This window comes from Mobula birostris, chromosome 3, assembly GCF_030028105.1.
Source record: "Mobula birostris isolate sMobBir1 chromosome 3, sMobBir1.hap1, whole genome shotgun sequence".
NCBI lineage: Eukaryota > Metazoa > Chordata > Chondrichthyes > Myliobatiformes > Myliobatidae > Mobula > Mobula birostris.
Genome location: NC_092372.1, coordinates 147,985,880 through 148,009,251, shown reverse-complemented (window position 1 = coordinate 148,009,251; position 23,372 = coordinate 147,985,880). Strand labels below are relative to the sequence as shown.

The window sequence follows — 23,372 nt, the reverse complement described above, 5'->3', positions numbered from 1 at the left end:
TCCTTCCTGTCTCTTTTTGTATGCAGGTCCCTTTCAGTTTACTAACACCCAACTTATGTACAGCCCATTCATAAAAATGAGCTTTTAGGAGACTGGTGGTAGCTATTTGGCTGTCGGTTTGTAGCTGTGTTTCTGATTTGTAAACTGTTTGGAATGGGGACAGAACTTTGCTGTAATCTGGGAGGACTTGTGTGTTCTGTTAAATCTCTGCCTGAACTTTTAGCTGCCTGATTTAATACTACTTGTGTGACTGCCGTAGTTTGATAAGGCTTATATTTTGTGCAATGAGGCATCATAATGTTTTAGAGATATTATATAAAATAAGTGATAGACGTAGGAATTGGAATGATGGTTATTCCTGATATTTATCTGTATAATGTGATGTCCAGCGTAAATTGCTCAAGATCACACAACATTTGGATTATGGATACATTTGGATTATAGATGAGAGTTGATGGTATTGTTTTTGCAAATCTGCATTAAGCTTTGGTGGTCTGATGTCTCACACTTAAACAATGTGGCATACCCAACAGGGCTGGATGTAATTAAGACTTCACTACTGGAGATATTGACCAGTTGTATCGTGGCCTGGTAAGGAAACTCAAATGCACTGGAGTATGAGAGCAGCAGAGAGGATTGGATTGAACCCAAAAATCACAGATGCATCCCTGCACAACCCTTCTTTACACCCTCCACCCCCGATCCTCCCATTGGTCCATTAATAGGAAGCAACCTCTATCATCAAAGATTTCCACCAGCTGGGTCATGCCATCTTCTCATGGTTACCATTGGGCAGGAGGTACAAAAGCCTGAAGTTCCACACCACTGAGGAACGAACAATAGTACCCAATGATTCCTTGGAATCTATCTGAAAGTAACAAAAGAAAGGAACATTCAGGGTGGCATTGAGAGCCTTAGTTTGCATATTAGCGATGTACAGGTGACCCTCTTGATCCAGCAGGTTAACAGAAATTTGTCTTCAGAGTTTGTAAATCACTACCAAAAAATTGAGATGTGGAATAAAAATTAACTCTTATAAAATTTATGTGGAGAGAAAGTAAATTTTTTTTCTAACCAGCTCTTCTTGGTACATGTGCAGATAAGTGTTTTCACTTTATGGGAAATTATGATTATGGCCTTTATTTAGGAATGCAACCCTCCCTTCTTCCCCAAATATAGTTATTGCCTATATAAGGTGTGCACTACCTCCCAAGCAACCACTTCTAAATTTCAAATGCCTGGCCTACAAATAGAAGAGCAGATGGATCCGATCAGTCACTTGAGAACCCATTGAATGGGATGGAAGGGAGCACATAAGAAGATGTTATTAATAAAAAAAAATGCTTGACACTTCTTTATTAGAAAGTAGCTTGCTGATGGAGTTTAATCACAAATAAGCTTTGTTTGAAAAGGGTAAATACTTATTATCTTCTGGTGACTTATGGAACATTTATGCTGTAAGCATTGTAAGCACTGATCTCCCAATTTTCTTCCAAGTCTTCCCTAATGTTCTTGTGTTCTTCTTTATCACTGCCGTTTTCATCATGGGTGTCTTTAACAAGTTCATAACTATGGAGCCAATCTTTTCATCCATCATCTATAGCAGATCATAGGTGCTTTCCTGTCACAATAATCTGCTTCACAATGTTGTCTTCATTTTGTTATTTCTGTCGTTCATATCCTGTGCATGCTATAATAATACTTGCTACTTATTGTGAAGTTTTGGAATTTTCCAAGTTATCTTCATTCACTAAATGTGATAATTTATCTCCTTGTATGAGGCACTTTTCAATGTTGCCTGTATCCCCATGTTTATGGTAGCAATCCTCCAGGAGGAGTGAGCCCTGCAGCTTTCCAGCAGACCACAGTACTACAGAGTTCTTCGCCTCTACCTCATTGAATTAAATTTCTCAGTGCCACTATCCCAGAGGACCTGTCCTGACCCCATCATTTAAATATAATTGTGAAGAAAGCACAACAGTGCCTCTACTTCCTCAGGAGTTTGTGGATATTTGCCATATCATTAAAAACCTTGGCAAATTTCTTTAGATGTGTAGTGGAAAGTGTGCTGACTTGCTGCATTACGGCCTGGTATGGGAACACCAGTGCCTTTGAGTGGAAAATCCTACCAAAGGTGGATTTGGTCCAGTATATCATAGGTAAAGCCCTCCCAACTATTGAGCATGTCTACATGAAATGTTTCTGTAGAAAAACAGCATCCATCATCAAAGATCGTCACCAGCCAGGCCATGCTCTTTTCTTGCTCTTGCTATCATGTAGAAGGTACAGGTGCCATGAGGTTCAAGAACAGTCATCAAGCTCTTGAACAAAAGGGGATAACTACACTCTTTAAGGACTCTCTTGTTATTTCATGCTTATTATTTATTGCTATTAATTTATTATTTGCATTTGCACAATTTGTTTACAGTTTTCAGTTCCTGATGTTTACAGTTTATAGATCCTGTTTACAGTTACTGTTCTATATGTAAGGGGTTTCTTTTTTGTCGCTGCGTAGTCTAAGTAAAATGGCTTCTTTGTTATGTTATAATTGAAAGGACTTCTTTGTTATGTTAACTGCTGAGAAAGTCCTCCCGCTAGCAGTTTGTTTGGATCACGTTACTGATAAGAAGGTGTTACGAACCGACTGGGATAGTTGTTATGGTTTTGGTGTGCCTGTAAGATATTGTATGCGTGGGGTTTTGGGGGAGAAGGCGGGAGAGAGAGAGAGACAGGATGGACCAGGTGCTGTGAGTCCGCTAACGGGGTCAGACCCCGAGCGGGGCGTTCGGCGAGGAGACGGAGATGGACTCGTGTGGAGCGTCTGGTTGACCACCGTTGTTGGTCCCAGGTAGCCGGTCGAGGTGGTTCGAGGGGTCACAGGGTGAAGAAGAACAGTCCTGAGCTCCAACTGTTTGTGCACGAAAAGATTGAACTTTGATAAGTGTGGCGCCTTTTATTTTCTTTTTATATTTTAGTCTCTCTTAATTATATAGTTCCAGTAATATCTATAAACTGTAAATCATTTAATCGTATCTGATGTATTGTCTGTTATTTGGGCAGGGTGGGGTACATCACACAGCATCCACACAAATTTATTACCCAGTTTGGCGGGGCCGAGGGCTGTTTCCCTAGATGACAGGGAGCTAAGCGACCCTGAGGCTGGCCGGGGGGCTACATACAGATTTGCTAAGTATGCCCGCAGAAGAAGAATCTCAGGCTGTATGTGGTGACATGTAATATACTCTGATAGTTTTTACTTTGAACTTTGATTATTGAACTGCACTCCAGTCTTAGCAATCTATTTGTTACTTCTGTAAAGAATGGACAAGTTCTTTTGCTCTCTGTAGCAGACTAGAGTGAACAATCTTGGCCATAAGAGTCATTGAAGCTCTAATGTGTCAGTTGTGTTTGCACATTGCACGATTGCAGGAAGGGAAAATGAAAGAGCAGATTATAATTTAAATGGTAAAAAATTGCAGCATGCTGCTGCGCAGAGGGACTTGGGAATGCTTGTGCATGAATCACAACAGATTGTTTGCAGGTGCAGCAGGCGATCAAGAAGACAAATGGAATGTTGGCGGGGGATTGAATTTTAGAGCAGGGAGGTTATGCTGCAGCTGTACAGGGTACTGGTGAGCTGCACATGCGTACAGTTCTGTCTCCTTACTTGAAGAAAGATGTACTGACGGTGCAGAGGAGGTTCGCCAGGTTGATTCCAGGGATGAGGGGGTTAGACTATGAGGAGAGATTGAGTCACCTGGGACTGTACTCACTGGAATTCAGAAGAATGAGAGGAGCTCTTATAGAAACAAAATTATGAAAGGGGTAGATAAGGTAGAAGCAGGGAAGTTGTTTCCACTGGTCAGTGAGACTAGAACTAGGGGATAAAACCTCAAGATTTGGGGGAGTAAATTTAGGGTGGAGATGAGGAGGAACTGCTTTTCGCAGAGAGTGGTGAATCTCTGAATTTCTCTGCCCAATGAAGTAGTGGGTGCTACATCATAAATATATTTAAGACAAGGTTGGATATATTTTTGCATAGTAGGGGAATTAAAGGTTATGGGGAAAAGGCAAGTAGGTGGAGATGAGTCCATGGCCAGATTAGTCATGATCTTATTGAACGGCAGAGCAAGCTCGATGGGCCAGATGGCCTACTGCTGCTCCTATTTATAACCATATAACAATTACAGCACGGAAACAGGCCATCTCGGCCCTTCTAGTCCGTGCCGAACTCTTACTCTCACCTAGTCCCACCGACCTGCACTCGGCCCATAACCCTCCATTCCTTTCCTGTCCATATAGCTATCCAATTTAACTTTAAACGACAACAACGAACCTGCCTCAACCACTTCTGCTGGAAGCTCGTTCCACACAGCTACCACTCTCTGAGTAAAGAAGTTCCCCCTCATGCTACCTCTAAACTTTTGGCCTTTAACTCAACTCATGTCCTCTTGTTTGAATCTCCCCGACTCTCAATGGAAAAAGCCTATCCACGTCAACTCTATCTATTCCCCTCATAGTTTTAAATACCTCTATCAAGTCCCCCCTCAACCTTCTACGCTCCAAAGAATAAAGACCCAACTTGTTCAACCTTTCTCTGTAACTTAGGAGATGAAACCCAGGCAACATTCTAGTAAATCTCCTCTGTGCTCTCTCAATTTTATTGACATCTTTCCTATACTTCGGTGACCAGAACTGTACACAGTACTCCAAATTTGGCCTTACCGATGCCTTATACAATTTCAACATGACATCCTAACTCCTATACTCAATGCTCTGATTAATAAAGGCCAGCATACCAAAAGCTTTCTTCACCACCCTATCCACATGAGATTCCACCTTCAGGGAACTATGCACCATTATTCCTAGATCCCTCTGTTCTACTGCATTCTTCAGTGCCCTACCATTTACCATGTATGTCCTATTTTGATTAGTCCTACCAAAATATAGCACCTCACATTTTTCAGCATTAAACTCCATCTGCCATCTTTCAACCCATTCTTCTAACTGGCCTAAATCTCTCTGCAAGCTTTGAAAACCTACTTCATTATCCACAACGTTACCTATCTTAGTATCATCTGCATACTTACTAATCCAATTTACCACCCCATCATCCAGATCATTAATATATATGACAAACAACATTGGACCCAGTACAGATCTCTGAGGCACACCACTGGACACCGTCCTCCAATCTGACACAAAGTAATCCACCACTACTCTCTGGCTGCTCCCATCCAGCCACTGCTGAATCCATTTTACTACTTCGATATTAATGCCTAACGATTGAACCTTCCTAACTAACCTTCCGTGTGGAACCTTGTCAAAGGCCTTACTGAAATCCATATAGACAACATCCACTGCTTTACCCTAGTCAACTTTCCTAGTAACCTCATCAAAAAATTCAGTAAGATTTGTCAAACATGACCTTTCACGCCCAAATCCATGTTGACTGTTCCTAATCAGACCCTGTCCATCCAGATAATTATATATACCATCTCTAAGAATACTTCCCATCAATTTACTGTCCTTTGTTATTCAAATAACAAGCCATGGGTAACAAATGACATTAAGGACATCCTGAACGCTAAAAAGGTGTTTAGAGATGGAACTAGGGAGGAGCTGTGGGCAATACAGAGGGACCTGAAAGCCAGGATCAGGGAGGCTAAAGACAGGTATAGGAGGAAGCTTGAGTGGAAACTCCAGCAGAACAACATGAGAGAGGTCTGGAGTGGGATGAGGACCATCACTGGGTTCCGGCAAATTAGCAGCAGAGGAGCTGAAGGCAGTGTGGACAGGGCCAACAAACTTAACCTGTTCTTTAACAGATTTGACATTGTGGCCCCTGCCCATCCCCCACATGATTCATCTGTTGTCGGCCCCCAACCAACACATATTCCACTCTCCCCTCCTACCCCTCCTCACAGTCCCCCACGCTGCTCTCATGACTGTATCCCTCCCCCCACACGAAACCGCCATGGTGGGCTTCACACGTAGTCTCCACCCAAGCAAGGCTACAGGCCCGGATGGTGTCAGCACCAGGGTGCTCAAAGCCTGTGCCCTCAGCTATGTGGAGTACTTCACCATGTCTTCAACCTGAGCCTGAGTCTCCAGAGGGTTCCTGTGCTGTGGAAGACGTCCTGCCTCGTCCCTGTGCTGAAGACGCCGTGCTCCAGTGGCCTCAATGACTACAGACCGGTGGCATTGACCTCCCACATCATGAAGACCCTGGAGAGACTTGTTCTGCAGCTGCTCTGGCCTATGGTTAGCCCTCCAGTTCGCCTACCAGCCCCGACTAGGAGTTGAGGATGCTATCGTCTACCTGCTGAACCGTGTCTATGCCCACCTGGACATGCCAGCGAGCGCTGTGGGTCATGTTTTTTGACTTCTCCAGTGCGTTCAACACCATCCGCCCTGCTCTGCTGGGGAAGAAGCTGACAGTGATGCAGGTGGATGCTTTCCTGATGTCATGGATTCTTGATTACCTGACTGGCGGACCACAGTACGTGTGCTTGCAACACTGTGTGTCTGACAGAGTGATCAGCAGCACTGGGGCTCCACAGGGGACTGTCTTGTCTCCCTTTCTCTTCACCATTTACACCTCTGCCATAGTTGGATGCATCAGCAGGGGAGATGAGGCTGAGTACAGGGCTACGGTAGGAAACTTTGTCACATGGTGTGAGCAGAATTATCTGCAGCTTAATGTGAAAAAGACTTAAGGAGCTGGTGGTGGACCTGAGGAGGGCTAAGGCACCGGTGACCCCTGTTTCCATCCAGGGGGTCAATGTGGACATGGTGGAGGATTACAAATACCTGGAGATACAAATTGACAATAAACTGGACTGGTCAAAGAACACTGAGGTTGTCTACAAGAAGGGTCAGAGCCGTCTCTATTTCCTGAGGGGACTGAGGTCCTTTAACATCTGTCAGACGATGCTGAGGATGTTTTACGAGTCTGTGGTGGCCAGTGCTATCATGTTTGCTGTTGTGTGCTGGGATAGCAGGCTGAGGGTAGCAGACACCAACAAACTCAACAAACTCATTTGTAAGGCCAGTGATGTTGTGGGGATGGAACTGGACTCTCTGATGGTGGTGTCTGAAAAGAGGATGCTGTCCAAGTTGCATGCCATCTTGGACAGTGTCTCCCGTCCACTATATAATGTTATGGTTAGGCACAGGAGTACATTCAGCCAGAGACTCATTCCGCTGAGGTGCAACACTGAGCGTCATAGGAAGTCATTCCTGCCTGTGGCCATCAAACTTCACAACTCCTCCCTTGGAGGGTCAGACACCCTGAGCCAATAGGCTGGTCCTGGACTTATTTCCATCTGGCATAATTTACATATTATTTAATTATTTATGGTTTTATATTGCTATATTTATACTCTATTCTTGTTTGGTACAATTGTAACGAAACCCAATTTCCCTCGGGATCAATAAAGTATGACTATGATTATGTTTACCCACCACTGATGTCAAACTCACAGGCCGATAATTGCTAGGTTTACTCTTAGAACCCTTTTTAAACAATGGAACAACATGAGCAATACACCAATCCTCCGGCACCATCTCTGTTTATAATGATATTTGAAATATTTCTGTCAGAGCCCCTGCTATTTCCACACTAACTTCCCTCAAGGTCCTAGGGAATATCTTGTCTGGACCTGGAGATTTATCCACTTTTATATTCCTTAAAAGCGCCAATACTTCTTTAATCGTCATACTTTCCACAACTACCCTTCTTGTTTCCTTTACCTTACACAATTCAATATCCTTCTCCTTATTGAATACTGAAGAAAAGAAATTGGTCAAAATCTCCCCCATCTCTTTTGGCTCCGCACATAGCCATCCACTCTGATTCTCTAAGGGACCAATTTTATCCCTCACTATCTTTTTGCTATTAATATAACTGTAGAAACCCTTTGGATTTATTTTCACCTTACTTGCCAAAGCAGCCTCGTATCTTCTTTTAGCTTTTCTAATTTCTTAAGATTCTTTTTACATTCTTTATATTCCTCGAGCACCTCATTAACTCCAAGCTGCCTATATTTATTGTAGATCCCTCTCTTTTTTCCAAACCAAGTTTCCAATAACCCTTGAAAACCATGGCTCTCTCAAACTTTTAACCTTTCCTTTCAACCTAACAGGAACATAAAGATCCTGTACCCTCAAAATTTCACCTTTAAATGACCTCCATTTCTCTATTACATCCTTCCCATAAAACAAATTCTCCCAATCCACTCCTCCTAAATCCTTTCACATTTCCTCAAAGTTAGCCTTTCTCCAATCAAAAATCTCAACCCTGGGTCCAGTCCTATCCTTCTCCATAGTTATATTAAAACTAATGGTATTGTGATCACTGGACCCGAAGTGCTCCCCAATACATACCTCTGTCACCTGCCCTATCTCATTCCCTAACAGGAGATCCAACACTGCCCCTTCTCTAGTTGGTACCTCTATGTATTGCTGCAAAAAACTATCCTGCACACATTTGACAAACTCCAAACCATCCAGCCCTTTTACAGAATGGGCTTCCCAGTCTATGTGTGGAAAATTAAAACCTCCCACAATCACAACCTTGTGCTTACTACAAATATCTGCTATCTCCTTACAAATTTGCTCCTCCAATTCTCAGTCCCCATTAGGTGGTCTATAGTACACCCTTATAAGCATCACTACACCTTTCCCATTGCTCAATTCCACCCAAATAGCCTCCCTAGATGAGTCCACTAATCTGTCCTGCCAGAGCACCGCTGTTATATTTTCATTGACAAGCAATGCAACACCTCCTCCTCTTGCCCCTCCTATTCTATCACACCTGAAGCAACGAAATCCTGGAATATTTAATTGCCAATCACACCCCTCCTGCAACCATGTTTCACTAATAGCTACAACATCATATTTCCGGGTATCAATCCAAAAGCTACAACATCATATTTCCAGGTATCAATCCACACTAACTTCCCTCAAGGCTCTTATGTTATGGTCAATAAATCCAATGTTAGCTGTCTCATGCTATTAATTCATCTTTTCCAGGAAGTGTGTTCCTGTGAATGTGGTGGCAAAAGTGAACTTCTTCCTCTGCATTATTAAGTTTGCTTAGGAACAACATCTTTTCTATTAACTGCAAATAAATTGTACTTTCCTGCAGCAGTTTTGCAGTCTGTTTCTCAAGATAAACATTTAATGTAGCAGATACCAGTATGTCACTTACATTTTTATTTTGTGTAGCCCTTCAGTGCTTAACTTAATTTATGATAAAACTTTATTTGGCTTCCACACAGTTAAGGCTCAGAAATAACTTGTTACTTCACTTTGTTGTTCAACCATGCTTAGAGATAGTGGAGCAATACACAAAATGCTGTAGGAACTCAGCAGGCCAGGCAGCATCTATGGGGGGAGGGGGAATACAGTCGATGTTTCGGGCCAAGACCCTTCAGCAGGGCTGAAGAAAAAAAAAGTTGAGTAGAGTTAAAGGGTGGGGGGAAGGGGAGGGAGAAACACAAGGTGATAGGTGAAACCAGGAGGGGGAGGAGTGAAGTAAAGAGCTGGGAAGGTGATTGGTGAAAGAGATACAGGTCTGGAGAAGGGAGAATCTGATAGGAGAGGGTAGAAGACTGTGGAAGAAAAATAAGATGGGAGAGTCGGCAGGGATTGGGAGATTGCTTCGCGAGCACCTAAGCTCCATCCGCTAGCAAAGGCAGGATTTCCCAGTGGCTATCCATCTTAATTCCATTTCTCATTCCCATTCTGATATGTCTATCCATGGCCTGCTCCATTGTTGCAATGAGGACACGCTCAGGTTGGAGGAACACCACCTTGTATTCCATCTGGTTAGCCAACCTGATGGCATGAATGTTGATTTCTCGAACTTCTGGTAATGGCCCCCACTCTTCACCATTCCTCATCCCCTATTCCCTGTCTCACCTTACCTCCTTGCCTGCCCATTGTCTCCCACTGGTGCTCCTCCCACCTTTTCTTTCTTCCATGGCTTCTATCCACTCTGATTGGAATCCCCCTTCTCCAGCCCTATATTTCTTTCACCAATCAACTTTCAACTCTCTACTTCACCACTCCTCCATCTCGGTTTCACCTATTACCTTGTGTTTCTCCCTTCGCTCCCCTCCCCCCACTTGTTAACTCTACTCAACTTTTTTTTCTCCAGTCGTGCTGAAGTGTCTTGGCCCGAAACGTCGACTGTGAATTTGAGTGGCAGATCCTGCCTCACAAGCTTGATTGAGTGATTTACTTTGCAAGATTGAATTTGAAGGCAGAACACAGTGTCAATGACAGAATTCTTAATAGTGTGAAGTAACAGAGGGCTCTTGGATTTCAAGACCATAGATCCCTCAAATTTTTGGTGCAAATTGATAATGTGTTTAAGAAGGCTTATGGATTGTTGGCCTTCATTTGTCAGGGAACTGAGTTCAAGAGCTGTGAAGTAATTTTGCAGGTTTATAAAACTGTTTAGACCATACTCTGATCTTCTCATTATAGGAAGGATATAGAAGCTTTAGAGAGAAGACAGAGATTTACCATGGTGCTACCTGGATTAGAGAGTATGTCTAAAGAGCAAGCTAGAGTTTTTCTCTTTGGAGAGGAGGATGATGAGAGGTGACATTATCGAGGTGTACAAAATAAGATTCAGATTTAATATCACCGGCATACGTCGTGAAATTTATTAACTTTATGGCAGCAGTGCAATGAAATACATGATAAATATAAAGAAAAATATTGAGTTACATTAAGTATATGTATGTCTATTAAATAGTTAAGTTAAAGTAGGTAGTGCAAAATAAGAGAAATAAAAAATAAGTGGTGAGGTTGTGTTCATGGGTTCAATGTCCATTTAGAAATCAGATGGCAGAAGAGAAGAAGCTGTTCCTGTACCTTTTTCCAGATGGTAACAACGAGGAGTGGGCACATCCAGGGTGGTGGGGCTCTTTAATGATGGACACTGCCTTCCTGAGGCACTGCTCCTTGAAGACGTGTTAAACATTATGGAGGCTAGTACCCATGATGGAGCTGATGAATTTTACAGCTTTCTACAACTTACTTCAATCCTGTACGGTAGTTCTCTCCACCTCCGCCCCCCCCCCCCCCACCATACCAGACTGTGATGCAGCCAGTCAGGATGCTTTCCACACTACATTTGTAGAAATTTTTGAGTTTTTAGTTGACAAACCAAATCTAAAACTCCTAATGAAATATAGCTGCTGTCATGCCTTCTTTATAGCTGCATCAATATGTTGCATCCAGGTCAGGTCCGGTTCCTTAAGGTTGTTGTAGCCAGGGGTGGTAATGGGGACAGGCATCTCAAACTTCTGCTGCCTTGCGGCTATATCCACTCATGGGGAAGGTCTCAGGAGTAACCCTGAGGGGAAAAATCCGGAGCTGGAGTCCCTAAGGTAGTGGTACATTGAGTTCAACGTTGACTGGCAACTCCTGCTACTCAGCTGGTACCAAACTCTGTTGGTCTCTGCCAATCCTTTGGGTTCATCAAATGCATGGAGAGGGGGAGTTTGCTACATGTGCAACAGCTTGCTCTCCATATCTTATAGCCCCCACTTGCATATTTAGAGAGCTAGGATGCAATATCCATGGTCAACTCTGACTGATGGAGGCCTCAGACTCAGAGGTTAGGTCCTCAGAAATATTGTCACCAAGGAACTTGAAATTGCTCCCTCTCTCCAGCTGTGATCCCTCTGAGGATTGATGTGTGTTCCCTTGTCTTACCCTTCCTGAAGTCCACGATCATCTCTTTGGTCTTGCTGACATTGAGTGCAAGCTTGTTGCTGCAATGCCACTCCATCAGCTGGTATATCTTGCTCCTCTATGCCCTTTCGTCACCATCTGAAATTCTGCCAACAACAGTTGTATCATCAGCAAATTTATAGATGCTGTTTGAGCTGTGCCTAGCCACACGGTCATGGATGTGGAGAGAGTAGAGCAGTGGGCTAAGCACACATGCCCGTGGAGCACCAGTATTAATTGTCAGTGAGGTGGAGATGTTATTTCCAGTCTGCACAGATTGTGATCTTCTAGTTAAGAAGCTGAGGATTCAGTTGCAGAGGGACGCCTAGGTTCTAATGATAAGAGGCACCGATAAAGCGGACAGCCAGAGAATTTTTCCCAGGGCAGAAATGCTAATATGAAGCTGCTATACTTGGTACTTACCACACTGCTTTCTACACACCATCAAACCATCTAACAATGGCTTAAAATTAAAATGGAAGTTCACAAAACTGCTTAATTGGACTTGTGATTCACTTCAGCATGAATCGTAAAATCATTCACATTTTGGATGTTTTCAGGTTACCAATAAACCAATAAACGGTCCATGGTCCATTTTGACCCATTTGAGTTCCCATTCATACTGATCTTATACTAATTTCATTTTATTCTCCATACTTTCTTATTACTTCTTTCCTACTAGTTGCCAGACAGTAAAGAGCCTTTCCCAACTTGGGAGGGAACTGGAGAGCCCAGAAAAAACCCACATTGTCATAGGCAGAACACATGAACAGCACTTAGCACTAATTAATCTCTGATTTCTAGAGCTTAGAGGCAGCTGTGGCAGATATTTAGACTGTAGATCCATTGCATTAAATATAGTAATATAGAAGATAAATTGAAATAGTCTCTGAAATTTTTCTCTGCTCTGTCAGTACTCTGATTATTGGTGAAGTAAAACATTGGATTATGGTAGCATCTTCAGAGACAGAGAAACCTAGCTGTTATTTGTACTTTTCATCCAAACCAGGAAAGTTAGTAATGACACTAGCTTTAGGTTTCAGTTAATGGGGTGGAGGTAGAGAAAACAAAAAGGAAGTTTGTGAAATGGGAGATGGGAGTAATTGGAGTAATACAAGTAGAAACATTATTGCTGGCATGATGGCATAAGAAATATGTACAGAAGGTACCTCAAGAAGATGGCATCTATCTTTGGCGATTCGGAAAATCTGGGTCAAATCTTTGCTGCCATTGGGTAGGAGGTACAGGGGCTGAAGTCCCTCGCCATCAGGTTCTTGATAGCTAGTTTCCTACAATCATCATATCCTTGAAATGTTCTACACAACCCAAATCATACCTTGTTAGTGAAAGACGACAAGACCTATTGTGATGGGCAAATTGCAGTGGGGCCAGGTTCTTGTTTAGGCAGGAGTTGATTATGGTCATGACCAACCTCTCAAAGCATTTTTATCACAGTAGATGTGAGTGCAACTGGGCGATAGTCATTAAGGCAGCTCTCCCTGCTCTTCTTGAGCTCTGGTATGATTATTGCCCTTTTGAAGCAGTTGGGAACCTCTGACTGCAGCAGTGAGAGATTGAAGATGCCGTTGAGTACTCCTACCAGTTGGTTGGCACAGGTTTTCAGAGCCCTACCAGCTACACAATTGGGGCCTGATGCCTTGAGGGTTCACTCTCTTGAGACAGAGATCACAGGGTTGCCAGATGCTGCAGGGATTTGCGCAGTTCAAGATGTGCATAAAAGGCATTGCGCTCATTTGGGAGTGAAGCATCTCAACCATTTATGATGTTAGATTTCACCTTGTAAGAAGTATTGGTCTGCAAACCCTGCCAGAGTTGATGTGCATCCAGTTCTGTCTGTAACCTTCCATAGGTCATACCTGGACTTCTTGTATGGTTCTAGATCACTAGTCTTGAATGCTACCGCTCTGGTCTTCAGCGGTCTATGCATTCATCACATTCTCCTGGTTCATGCCGTTTTTTTGGTTTGGGCATATCTAGAAGGCACACACTTATTCACATAGGTCTTAATGAAGTCTGTGACAATTGTGGCGTATTCATTGAGATTTGAAGATGAATCGCTGAATAATGTCCAATCCACTGAATCAAAGCAGTCCTGTAAGTGTCCTTTTGCCTCCCTTGACTATACCTCCTTGATTCTCTCCACTGGTGCTGTGGTCTTTAGTCACTGCCTGTACGCCAGAAGTAGGAGTATAGCCATGGAAGTAGAACATACATGAAAGTACAAGGTGTGGGCAATGATGAAAGGAATCAAACAAAGTGACAAAGCAAAGGTATTTGCTGTAGATCAGAATCAAAAGCAGAATGGTGATAGACAGTGCAGATAATAATCAGCAGAGCACAAGGTGAAAAGTTTCCAACATAGCTATAAGATGAGAAATCTGGAGCAGGACAACTATGAGAATAGATAATGTTTGGCATGATGCAGTCTGTAGATGTGCTGATATTATTTCAAAAGCCGATAACACAGGAAAGTAGTAAACATATTCAGTATTTCTGAAGGAGTAAAACTGACAAAGCAGATGAACACAGAAGTACGATCAGAAGCTTAGCAGGAGTGGCTAGGGCAGGGAGAAGGCTAACAAAGATTTTGTTCGCACTGGCTTGTAAATAGTATAGAGGTTTACTAGGCTGTTTATCTGAAACACCTTCAGGACCTGCAGCAACTCACAGAAGATGAGCTTTGGAGAATGAAGGCAAATGATGCTAACATTGCACGATTCTACAGCCTTCTAAAGGTTCACAAAGCAGAAACACACTTGTGTCCAATTGTATCATTACTGGGTTTCCCCACTTAACAAGTTAGCGAGAGAAGTGTGGCTGCGTCTTCGATATCTAATAGAGGGAATATGAACACTCAATAAATAACACACAATGATTCTTGAACAAACTGAACAACATCTGCATAGATGAGGACAAGGCAATGATCACTTTTGATGTCACCTCTCTGTTCACCTCCATCAATCTTGGACTAGCCAAAGTAACTAATAGAACTGCATCCCAGTGAAGAAGCAAACGATGGGAGACTAAGCAAAGGTAGCATATGCAAGCTGGTAGAATTCTGCTTATACACATACTATAAATTTAAAGGTACACTTTGCAAACAGCTGAAAGGGACACCAATGGGTTTGCCCATCTCCGGGTTCGCAGTGGAGGACAAAAGTTAGAAAAGACGATATTGCGATGATAAACCCTAACAGTCAGTTACATTGATGTTACATTTGTCATAGTAAACCACAGCAAAATTGAAAGAACTTATAAACTAATCACTGATGTGTTTGATATTAAGTTCACAATGGAAACAAACAGGAAACTAGCATTCTTGGATGTGCTTGTCAGTAGATACGCAGAGAGTATTTTGGAAACTTCCATTTGTTGTAAGGGAACTCATACAGATCAGATCCTAAACTATCATAGCAGCCACCCAAATGCACACAAGAAGAGCAGTACCAAAACTTTGTTCTGAAGACCAAAGACCCACTGTAGCACAGCAGAACTAAAGAATGAAGAGGAGAAACATCTCTAAAGTATGTGCATGAAATGGATACCTACAGAACTTCTACCAAGATACCTACAAGGTTGACAACGTACCAACGAAGAAGTGACCAAAAGGTTTGTGTTCCATACATTTGAAATACCTTGGAAATGATAGCCTGACTGCTTGAGGAACATACAATTTCATTCACGCTTAAGCCAACAGCAATGTTGAGGAGGCTACTTTGCAGACCAAAAGAACGAACCAAGCAATTGGACTAGACCAATGTGGTCTACAAAATCCAATGCAGGAAATGCAGCAAGTATTACTTCGGCCAAACTGGGAGAAAACTATCCACAAGGATCCATGAACATCAATTGGCTGTCAAGCTGCACGACCAGCTCTCCCTAGTCTCTACCCATGAAGATCAAGAGGGGCACACATTTGACTGGACATCAGTGAAAGTCATAGTGCAAGCCAACGTGCGGGATGCAAGAGAATTCCTGGAAGCATGCTTTTCTGCGGACGATTCTGTAAACAGACATGTAGACCTTGATCCTGTTCATGAGCCAGTGTGGGCAAAATTCCAGACCAAAGCTGACGAAGTTTGCCACACAACCAATCAGTGATGGGACTTCCTTCCTGCATCACAATTGAGTTTCCGTAATGATAATCAATCAGCTGATTGATAAAATATAATGACCAAGCATTTGGAGGACACCACAGTTAATAGCGCATTGATGATGTCTCCTATGGTGACGAAATATTTGCAAGCATATTTCCTAGATAGGAGAGCAACTGAACCCAACCATCAACCACCAAGTTATACATTTTCCAAACTATTTCCAAATAAAAAGATGTTATGTTTGTTTGTTTGTCCATGGAAGGCCTAGAGCCTAAGGACTGGCTCATGAGTGGTTCTGTATAAACTACATCAGTACCCATGCTCACTGCTCCCCTACTTGTACTTAAGCTGCAGTGTCAATTTGATCTCCAAGACAGCTCCCGGTGGTGGGATCCTGCAAGGCACAGGATAATTTCCTTAACAATACCAAGCCTTGTTTCTCCGAAATCACCTTGAAATTGAATAAACTATGCCATCAGGCTCACCAATTATTACAACTGTCAAAAGACCTAAAGTCAGTGATTTTCTTGAATGTTCACAAACATTCAAAAATTAATTTGCTTTAAATAATCATTCTGGTGAGAGATTTAAAAATCATTGAACATTTTTAAAAATTGAAAGCACAGGAAAATGATTGTGCCTGGGATAGGTCACCAGGGACAGAAGTGGAATCAGACAGTTTTGCAGAGTTTACGGGTTTTAGTTAGACATGAATATAAAGAGAAGGGAAGGATATGGATGAATACACAGCAGGATAACATTGATTATAAATTGGGATCAAGATTGACCCAACAAATCAACTAGCCTGTCCAGTGCTGTACGGTTCTATTCCAACAAATTTAATTAAATTTATAAAGCTGGCTATTTGATTTAAGTTGTTAATTCAAAACATATAAATTAATAAGCTTTACCTACTTTGGTACTGCTCTACTCCATTTAAATCAGGGGAATTGCTGAATCTGAGATCTACTGCCCAGATATCCAAACATGCACTGATGGGAAATCTCTGCACTGAGTGTTTTGCCGCAGGACTTGATGAATTGTTAAAGTATGAATGAACCTCGAAGTTTGAAACTTGTTTTAGAAAATGCTTCATTTTTGACAGTCTGGCACTCCCACGCACTTAACTAGTTTAAGCAGTGATCTATGTATTGGACAGTTAAAAAAGCACAAAACAGTGTTTTAATTCAGGTACAGCATTTGTATATTGAAGAGAAGCAAATTCTTAGTTTTCAAAATATTTTCCAATGGACATTTTTGGCAGTCCCTTATAACTGCATCATGTAGGATATGGCAAGAAGGTAGGTGTATGGGGTTGAGTGGGATCAGGAATGAGCCATGATGGAATGGCAGAGCAGACTCGATGGGCTGAATGGCCTAATTCTGCTCCCATGTCTTATGGACTGGCATTCATTTCAGTTTTATGGTTTCAGAGGTAACTGACAAGTCCAATGTGGGAACCAAAGACTTCCACAGATGAGGCAGGAAGAGGCTGAGGTGATGTGATGTGCTTTTTCTGTGGTAGAAGTTCTCAATACCCATTATAAATATACATCCAGTAAATGAACTTTAAAGCATTCATGGCCTAGGGAATCCAGGGGTGTTCAGTGAATGCAATTAACATAATCGTGGGGATAATGGCTTGGGAGGGGACGCCGACTTTCATTTGGTTTTTTTCATAGTGAATTTGGAGGATTTTGCATTGAGAATATAGCTGGTTTTTTTAAAACTGCCTTTCGGTATCTGTTGGAGATGGTCTCGGAAGCATACAGAAGACTGATCATTGGGCAATCCCAGAAGTTTTATAAAGGCATTTATATGCTATCATCAGAAAACAATAAACATTTAAGCAAATTTGGTGTTAAATGGGCATAAAGATGTAAGTTCAAACTCCCTTCATATTAAACTACAGTAGGAATAGTCTTTAGGGTCAATCTTGTCACTTGTGGTTGGAGAAGGTTGGGCTTGCATCTTGACATTGTTGTCATGAGTGAATGTTTCTCTGTACTGGTAGAAAGCTAGATCAACAAATAATGTTGCATCCTGTGTGTTTATATAATGATCTTGTCTATCAAAATAAATATCTCTTTTCCATTCCGCGGCATAAGTTTGCACGGTAATTGATTACCTTAGCTTTCTCACAAGTTTGCTTATTTTAATCATTACCCAGTTTTGTTCTTGGCATTTGCCTGTGACAGCTTGTTTTGGTCTCTGTCTTCTGTTATGATTATTGAGCGAACTATATAATCATTTTAAATTTATGATTTCCTTTCTCTAGGTGGTGATAGTTGTGAATGGCTTCTTTCTAGTGGCCGATTCCTTGGTGAAAATGTGTGGCAACCTAATGGCTGCATGATGCACAAATACAAAATTAGGCAAGTGATTTTGATTTAATTCTCTTTAAAGTTCTCTGTGGATTGTAACATTAACACAAATGAAGATGATTAAAGTATATAAAATTACAAGGGTCTTGGGTAGTAAGAACCTTTCCCGTAGCAGAGATGTATAGATAACCGGTAAGAGGTTTAAAGGTTTCTGAGGAAGATCATTATCACATAGAGGTGGTTAGAACCTGGAACAAACAGCCTGAGGGACTGGTGGAGGCACAGATTTTCATAACATTTAAGTAACTAGATGAGCACACAGCACAGAAAGCTATCTGCCAAGTGCTAGAAAATGAGGCTATTGCTTTATGGTTGGTATGGGCATTGTGGGCTAAAGAGCCTTTTTCCTGGTCTATGGTAATGGCATTCCCCATAGTATAAAATGCCAAGCTGTTATGAGATGATTAGGAAATAGCAAACATCTACAATAAAACGGAAACCATTGTCATCTTGGTGTATTTTAGTTGAAGTATTTTGGATATCAATACATCTGATTATTTCACCCTGCTCTTCTCCAATAAACCACTTATGATTTAGGAACAAGTCAGGGATCCCCAGTTAGAAATCTGAGTTTCTTTCTGAAAAGAAATATAGATTGTAGTTACCATCACTTTTATCTGATAAAAAAAAAATTATAACCTTGACTAAGCTTACACAGGCACTGCATTCTCCTGTTACCTAGAAATTTAGTGTACTCTGTGCCATTCCTGGCTCTGAACTTTCATCTGTATTTCAGGTTCTCAGCATCAGCCAACCAGGCATTGTACATTTCAGAGTTCACTTTCCAAAAGGCTGAAAGGCAAGTCATTGATTTGCTTGAAGGAACTTCGTTTTTATGTTGGGAAAATTATGTTAAAGATTAGCTTTATTTGTCACAAGTACATCGATCAAAACATACAGTGAAATGTGTCATTTCGTTCAACAACCAATGCTGTCTGAGGATCTGCTGTGGGCAGCCCACAAGTGTTGCCATGCTTCTGGTGCCAATGTAGCATGCCCACAAATTACTAACCCATAAGACGTAGGGGCAGAATTGGGACATTCATCCCATCAAATCTGCTCTGCCATTTCATCATGGTTGATCCATTTCTCTCTCAACACCTTTCTCCTGCCTTTTTCCTGTAACCTTTCACATCCTGACTAATCAATAACCTATCAATCTTCTGTTAAATAAACCCAGTCACCTGCTATCCACAGCCACCAGTGGCAATTAATTCCACAGGTTCACCACTCTCTGATTAAAGAAATTCCTCATCTCTGTTCTAAATGGACGACCCTCTATTCTGAGGTTGTCCCCTCTGGTCCTAGACTCTCATACCACAGGAATGATCCTCTCCACGCCCACTCTATTTAGGCCTTCCATCTTTTGATGGGTTTCAATGAGATCACCCCTCGTTCTTCAAAATTCCAGCGTAAAGGCCCAGAACCATCAATCACTCCTCATACGAAAAGCTTTTCATTTTCAGAGTCATTCTTGTGACCCTTCCCTGAACCCTCTCCAATGTCAGCACATCCTTTCTTCACTAAGGAGCCCAAAACAGTTCACAGTACTCCAACTAAGGCCCCACCAATGCTTTATAAAGCCTCAGCATCATATCCTTGTTCTTACACTCTATTCCTGTCAATAAATGCCGGCATTGCATTTGCCATCCTCACCAGTGACATACCCTGCAAATTACCCTTTAGGGAATCCTACACGAGGACCCCCAGTTCCCTTTGCACCTCAGATTTTTCCATTTCCTCAATATTTAGAATTTTCTCTCCTTCTGCCAAAGTGCACTTCTTGACACTGTATTCCATTTGCCACTTCTTTTCCCATTTTCCTAATTTATCAAAGTCCTTGCTTCCTCAACACTATCTGCATCTCCACCTATCTCCGTATCGTCTGCAAACTTGGCCACAAAGCCATCAAATCCGTCATCCAAATCATTGATATATAACATAGAAAGAATCCGTCCCCACACTAACCCCTGGGCAATACCACTAGTCACCACCAACCAATCAGAAAAGCTCCTTTTATTTCTACTCTTTGCCTCCTGCCAATCAGCCAATGCTCTTTCCATGCCTATATCTTTCCTGTAATACCATGCATGAGTTCTTATCTTGTTAAGCAGCTTCATGTGGGGCACCTTGTCAAAGGCCTATTGAAAACCTTAAGTACACAACATCCAGTGATTCTTCTTTGACTATCCTGCTTGTTATTTCCTCAGAGTTCTAACGGGCTTGTTAAGCAAGGGTTTCCCTTAAAGAAATCATGCTGACTATGGCCTATTTTATTATTTGTCTCCCAAGTATTCAGAAACAACATCCTCAATGATTGACTCCAACATTTTCCCAAATACTGAAGTCTGGCTAACTGGCATATACTTTCCTTTCTTCTGCCTTGAAGAGTGGATTGACATATGCAATTTTCCAGTTCTCCGGAACTATGCCAGAATCTGTTGATTCTTGAAAGATCAGTACTAATGCCTCCACAATGTCTTCATCTACCTCTTTCAAAACTCTTTTGTGTGCAGGACCTTTCATTTTTCCCAAGCACCCTTTCCCTAGTAATATCAACTGCACTAATTTCTGCCCCTGACACTGTGGAACTTCCATCATACTGCTAGTGTCTTCCATAGCGAAGACTGATGTAAAATACTTATTCAGTTTGTCTACCATTTCCTTGTACACCGTTACCTCCTCTCCAGTGTCATTTTCCAGTGGTCAAATATCTACTCTTGCCTGTCTTTTACTCTTGATATATCTTAAAAAAAAACTTCTATCCTCTTTGATATTGTTGGCTAGCTTACCTTCATATTTCATCTTTTTTCCCTTGTTAAGGCTTTTTTAGTTGCCTTCTATTTGTTTTTATAAGTTTCCCAATCCTCTAATTTCCCACTGATTTTGCTTGATTATATACCCTCTCTTGCTTTTATGTTGGCTTTGACTTGTTAGTCATGGTTGCATCATCTTGCCTTTTAGAATAATAGTACTTCTTTGAGATGTATCCATCCTGCGCCTTTCAGATTGTTCTCAGAACCTCCAGCCAGTGCTGTTCTGCTGTCATCCCTGCTAGAGTCCCCTTCCAAACAACTTTGGCTAGCTCCTCTCTCATGCCTCTGTAATTCTACTCAACTGTAATACTAACACATCTGTCTTTAGCTTCTCCCCCTCAAAATACAGGGTGAATTCCATCATATTATGATCACTGCCTCCTAAGGTTTCCTTAACCTTAAGCTCCCTACTCAAATCCAGTTCATTATATACCACCTAATTGAGAATAGCTGGTCTCCTAGTGGGCTTGACCACGAGCTGCTCTAAAAAAGCCACCTTGTAGGCTTTGTCTATTGGGATCCAGCACCAACCTGATTTTCCCAATCTGTCTGAATATTGCAAATCTCTAATGATTATAGTAACGTTGCCTTTTTGACAAGCCTTTTCTATCTTCCATTGTAATTTGTAGCACACATCCTGGCTACTGTTCAGAGGCCATCATAGTCTTTTTACCCTTGCAGTTTCTTAACTCTACCCACAAGGATTCTATATCTTCCTATCCAATATCACCTCTTTTTAAGGATTTGATTTTGTTTTTTAATCAACAGAGCCTATCTGCCTGCCCTTTCGATACAATGTCTGTCCTAGGATATTAAGCTTCCAACTATATTCTTTTCAGCAACAAGTCAGTGGTGCCTACAACATCATACCTGCCTATCTCTAATCGCACTATAAGATCATCTTTATTCTGTATACTGCATGCATTCAAATATGAAACCTTCAATCCTCTCTGCAACACCCTCTTTGATTTTTGTCCCCCTTTACACTGCAACTCATCCCACTGACTGAATTTTTGTTCTATCGTCTGCCCATCCTTCCTGACAGTCTCAATGCACACTGCCTCTGTTTGTAAGCCAACAGCCCTCTCCTCAGCCTGATCACTCTGGGTCCCATCCCCCTGTAAAATTAGTTTAAACCCTCCTCAATAGCTCTTGCAACCTGCCTGCTAGAATATTGGCCCCCTCAGGTTCAGGGGTAACCCGTCCCTTTTGTACAGGTCATACCTTCGCCTGAAGCCATATCGATGATCAGAGAATCTTAAACCCTGCCCCCTGCACCAGTTTCTCAGCCACGCATTCATCTGTCAAATCATCCTATTCTTACTCTCACTGCATGACAGAGGTAGCACTCCAGAGATTGTTACCCTGGAGGTTCTGCTTTTCAGCCTTCTGCCTAGCTCCCTAAAGTTTCTTTTCAGGGCCTCCTTGCTTTTCCTACTATGTCATTGATACCAATATGTACCAAGACTTCTGGCTGCTCATGCTCCCCTTTTAGAATGCCGTGGACCCAATTCGAGACGATTTTGCCACCTGGGAAGCAACATACCATTTGGGTGTCTTTGTCACATCCACAGAATCTCATGTTTACTCCTCTAACTATGGAATCCACTGTCACTAATGCAGTCCTCTTCTCTTTTCTCCCCTTCCTTTCTGAGCCACAGCGGCAGACTCAGTGCCAGAGGCCCAGTCGGTGTAGTTCAACCCCTGATAAGTCATTCCCTCAACAGTACTCAGAACAGTATACGTATTGTTGAAGGAAACAGCCACAGTGGTACTCCGCACTGGCAGCCCATTTCCCTGCCCTCTCCTGAGAGTCACCCATTTTCCTGCAACTTGGGGGTGACTACCTTTCCTGTAGCTCACATCTGTCATCTCAGTTTCCTGTTTGAACCAAAGGCCCTTGAGTTGCAGCTCCAGTTGCTTAACACATTCTCTGAGGAGCTGCAGCTCGATGTACTTGGTTTAGATGTGGTTATCCGGCAGGCTGGAGTCGCCCAGAATTCCCACATCTCACACAAAGAACACAGCACAGCCCCTGGAGCCATTCTTACTGCTCTAACTATGTACTAACAGACAAAGAATGAAGAATCTTACCAGATATTTGCCCAAGCCTGATGAGCGAAAGCCTCCCCTCCCTTAACACTGGACCACTCATGCAATGGCTGCTCCACTTGTTCTTGCCTTCATTTAAGTTGCCTTTTATCATGCTTACTACATGAGGCCTACTGTGCCAATTCGGTTGTGACTGCATCACTGAAATCCCGCAAAAGCTGCTTTATTTAAAATCTCTTGCGCCTCGA

The 23,372-nt window shown here is 42.2% G+C and overlaps 1 protein-coding gene across 1 annotated transcript in view; it reads left to right on the top strand.

The window, feature by feature from the left end:
- casd1 (CAS1 domain containing 1) overlaps positions 1-23,372 on the top strand; it is a 113,639-nt gene that overhangs the window by 13,726 nt on the left and 76,541 nt on the right. Inside the window, exon 2 of the mRNA XM_072253428.1 lies at positions 18,151-18,247. Coding sequence (XP_072109529.1) covers positions 18,151-18,247 — 97 coding nt within the window. The remainder of the gene's footprint in view (positions 1-18,150; positions 18,248-23,372) is intronic.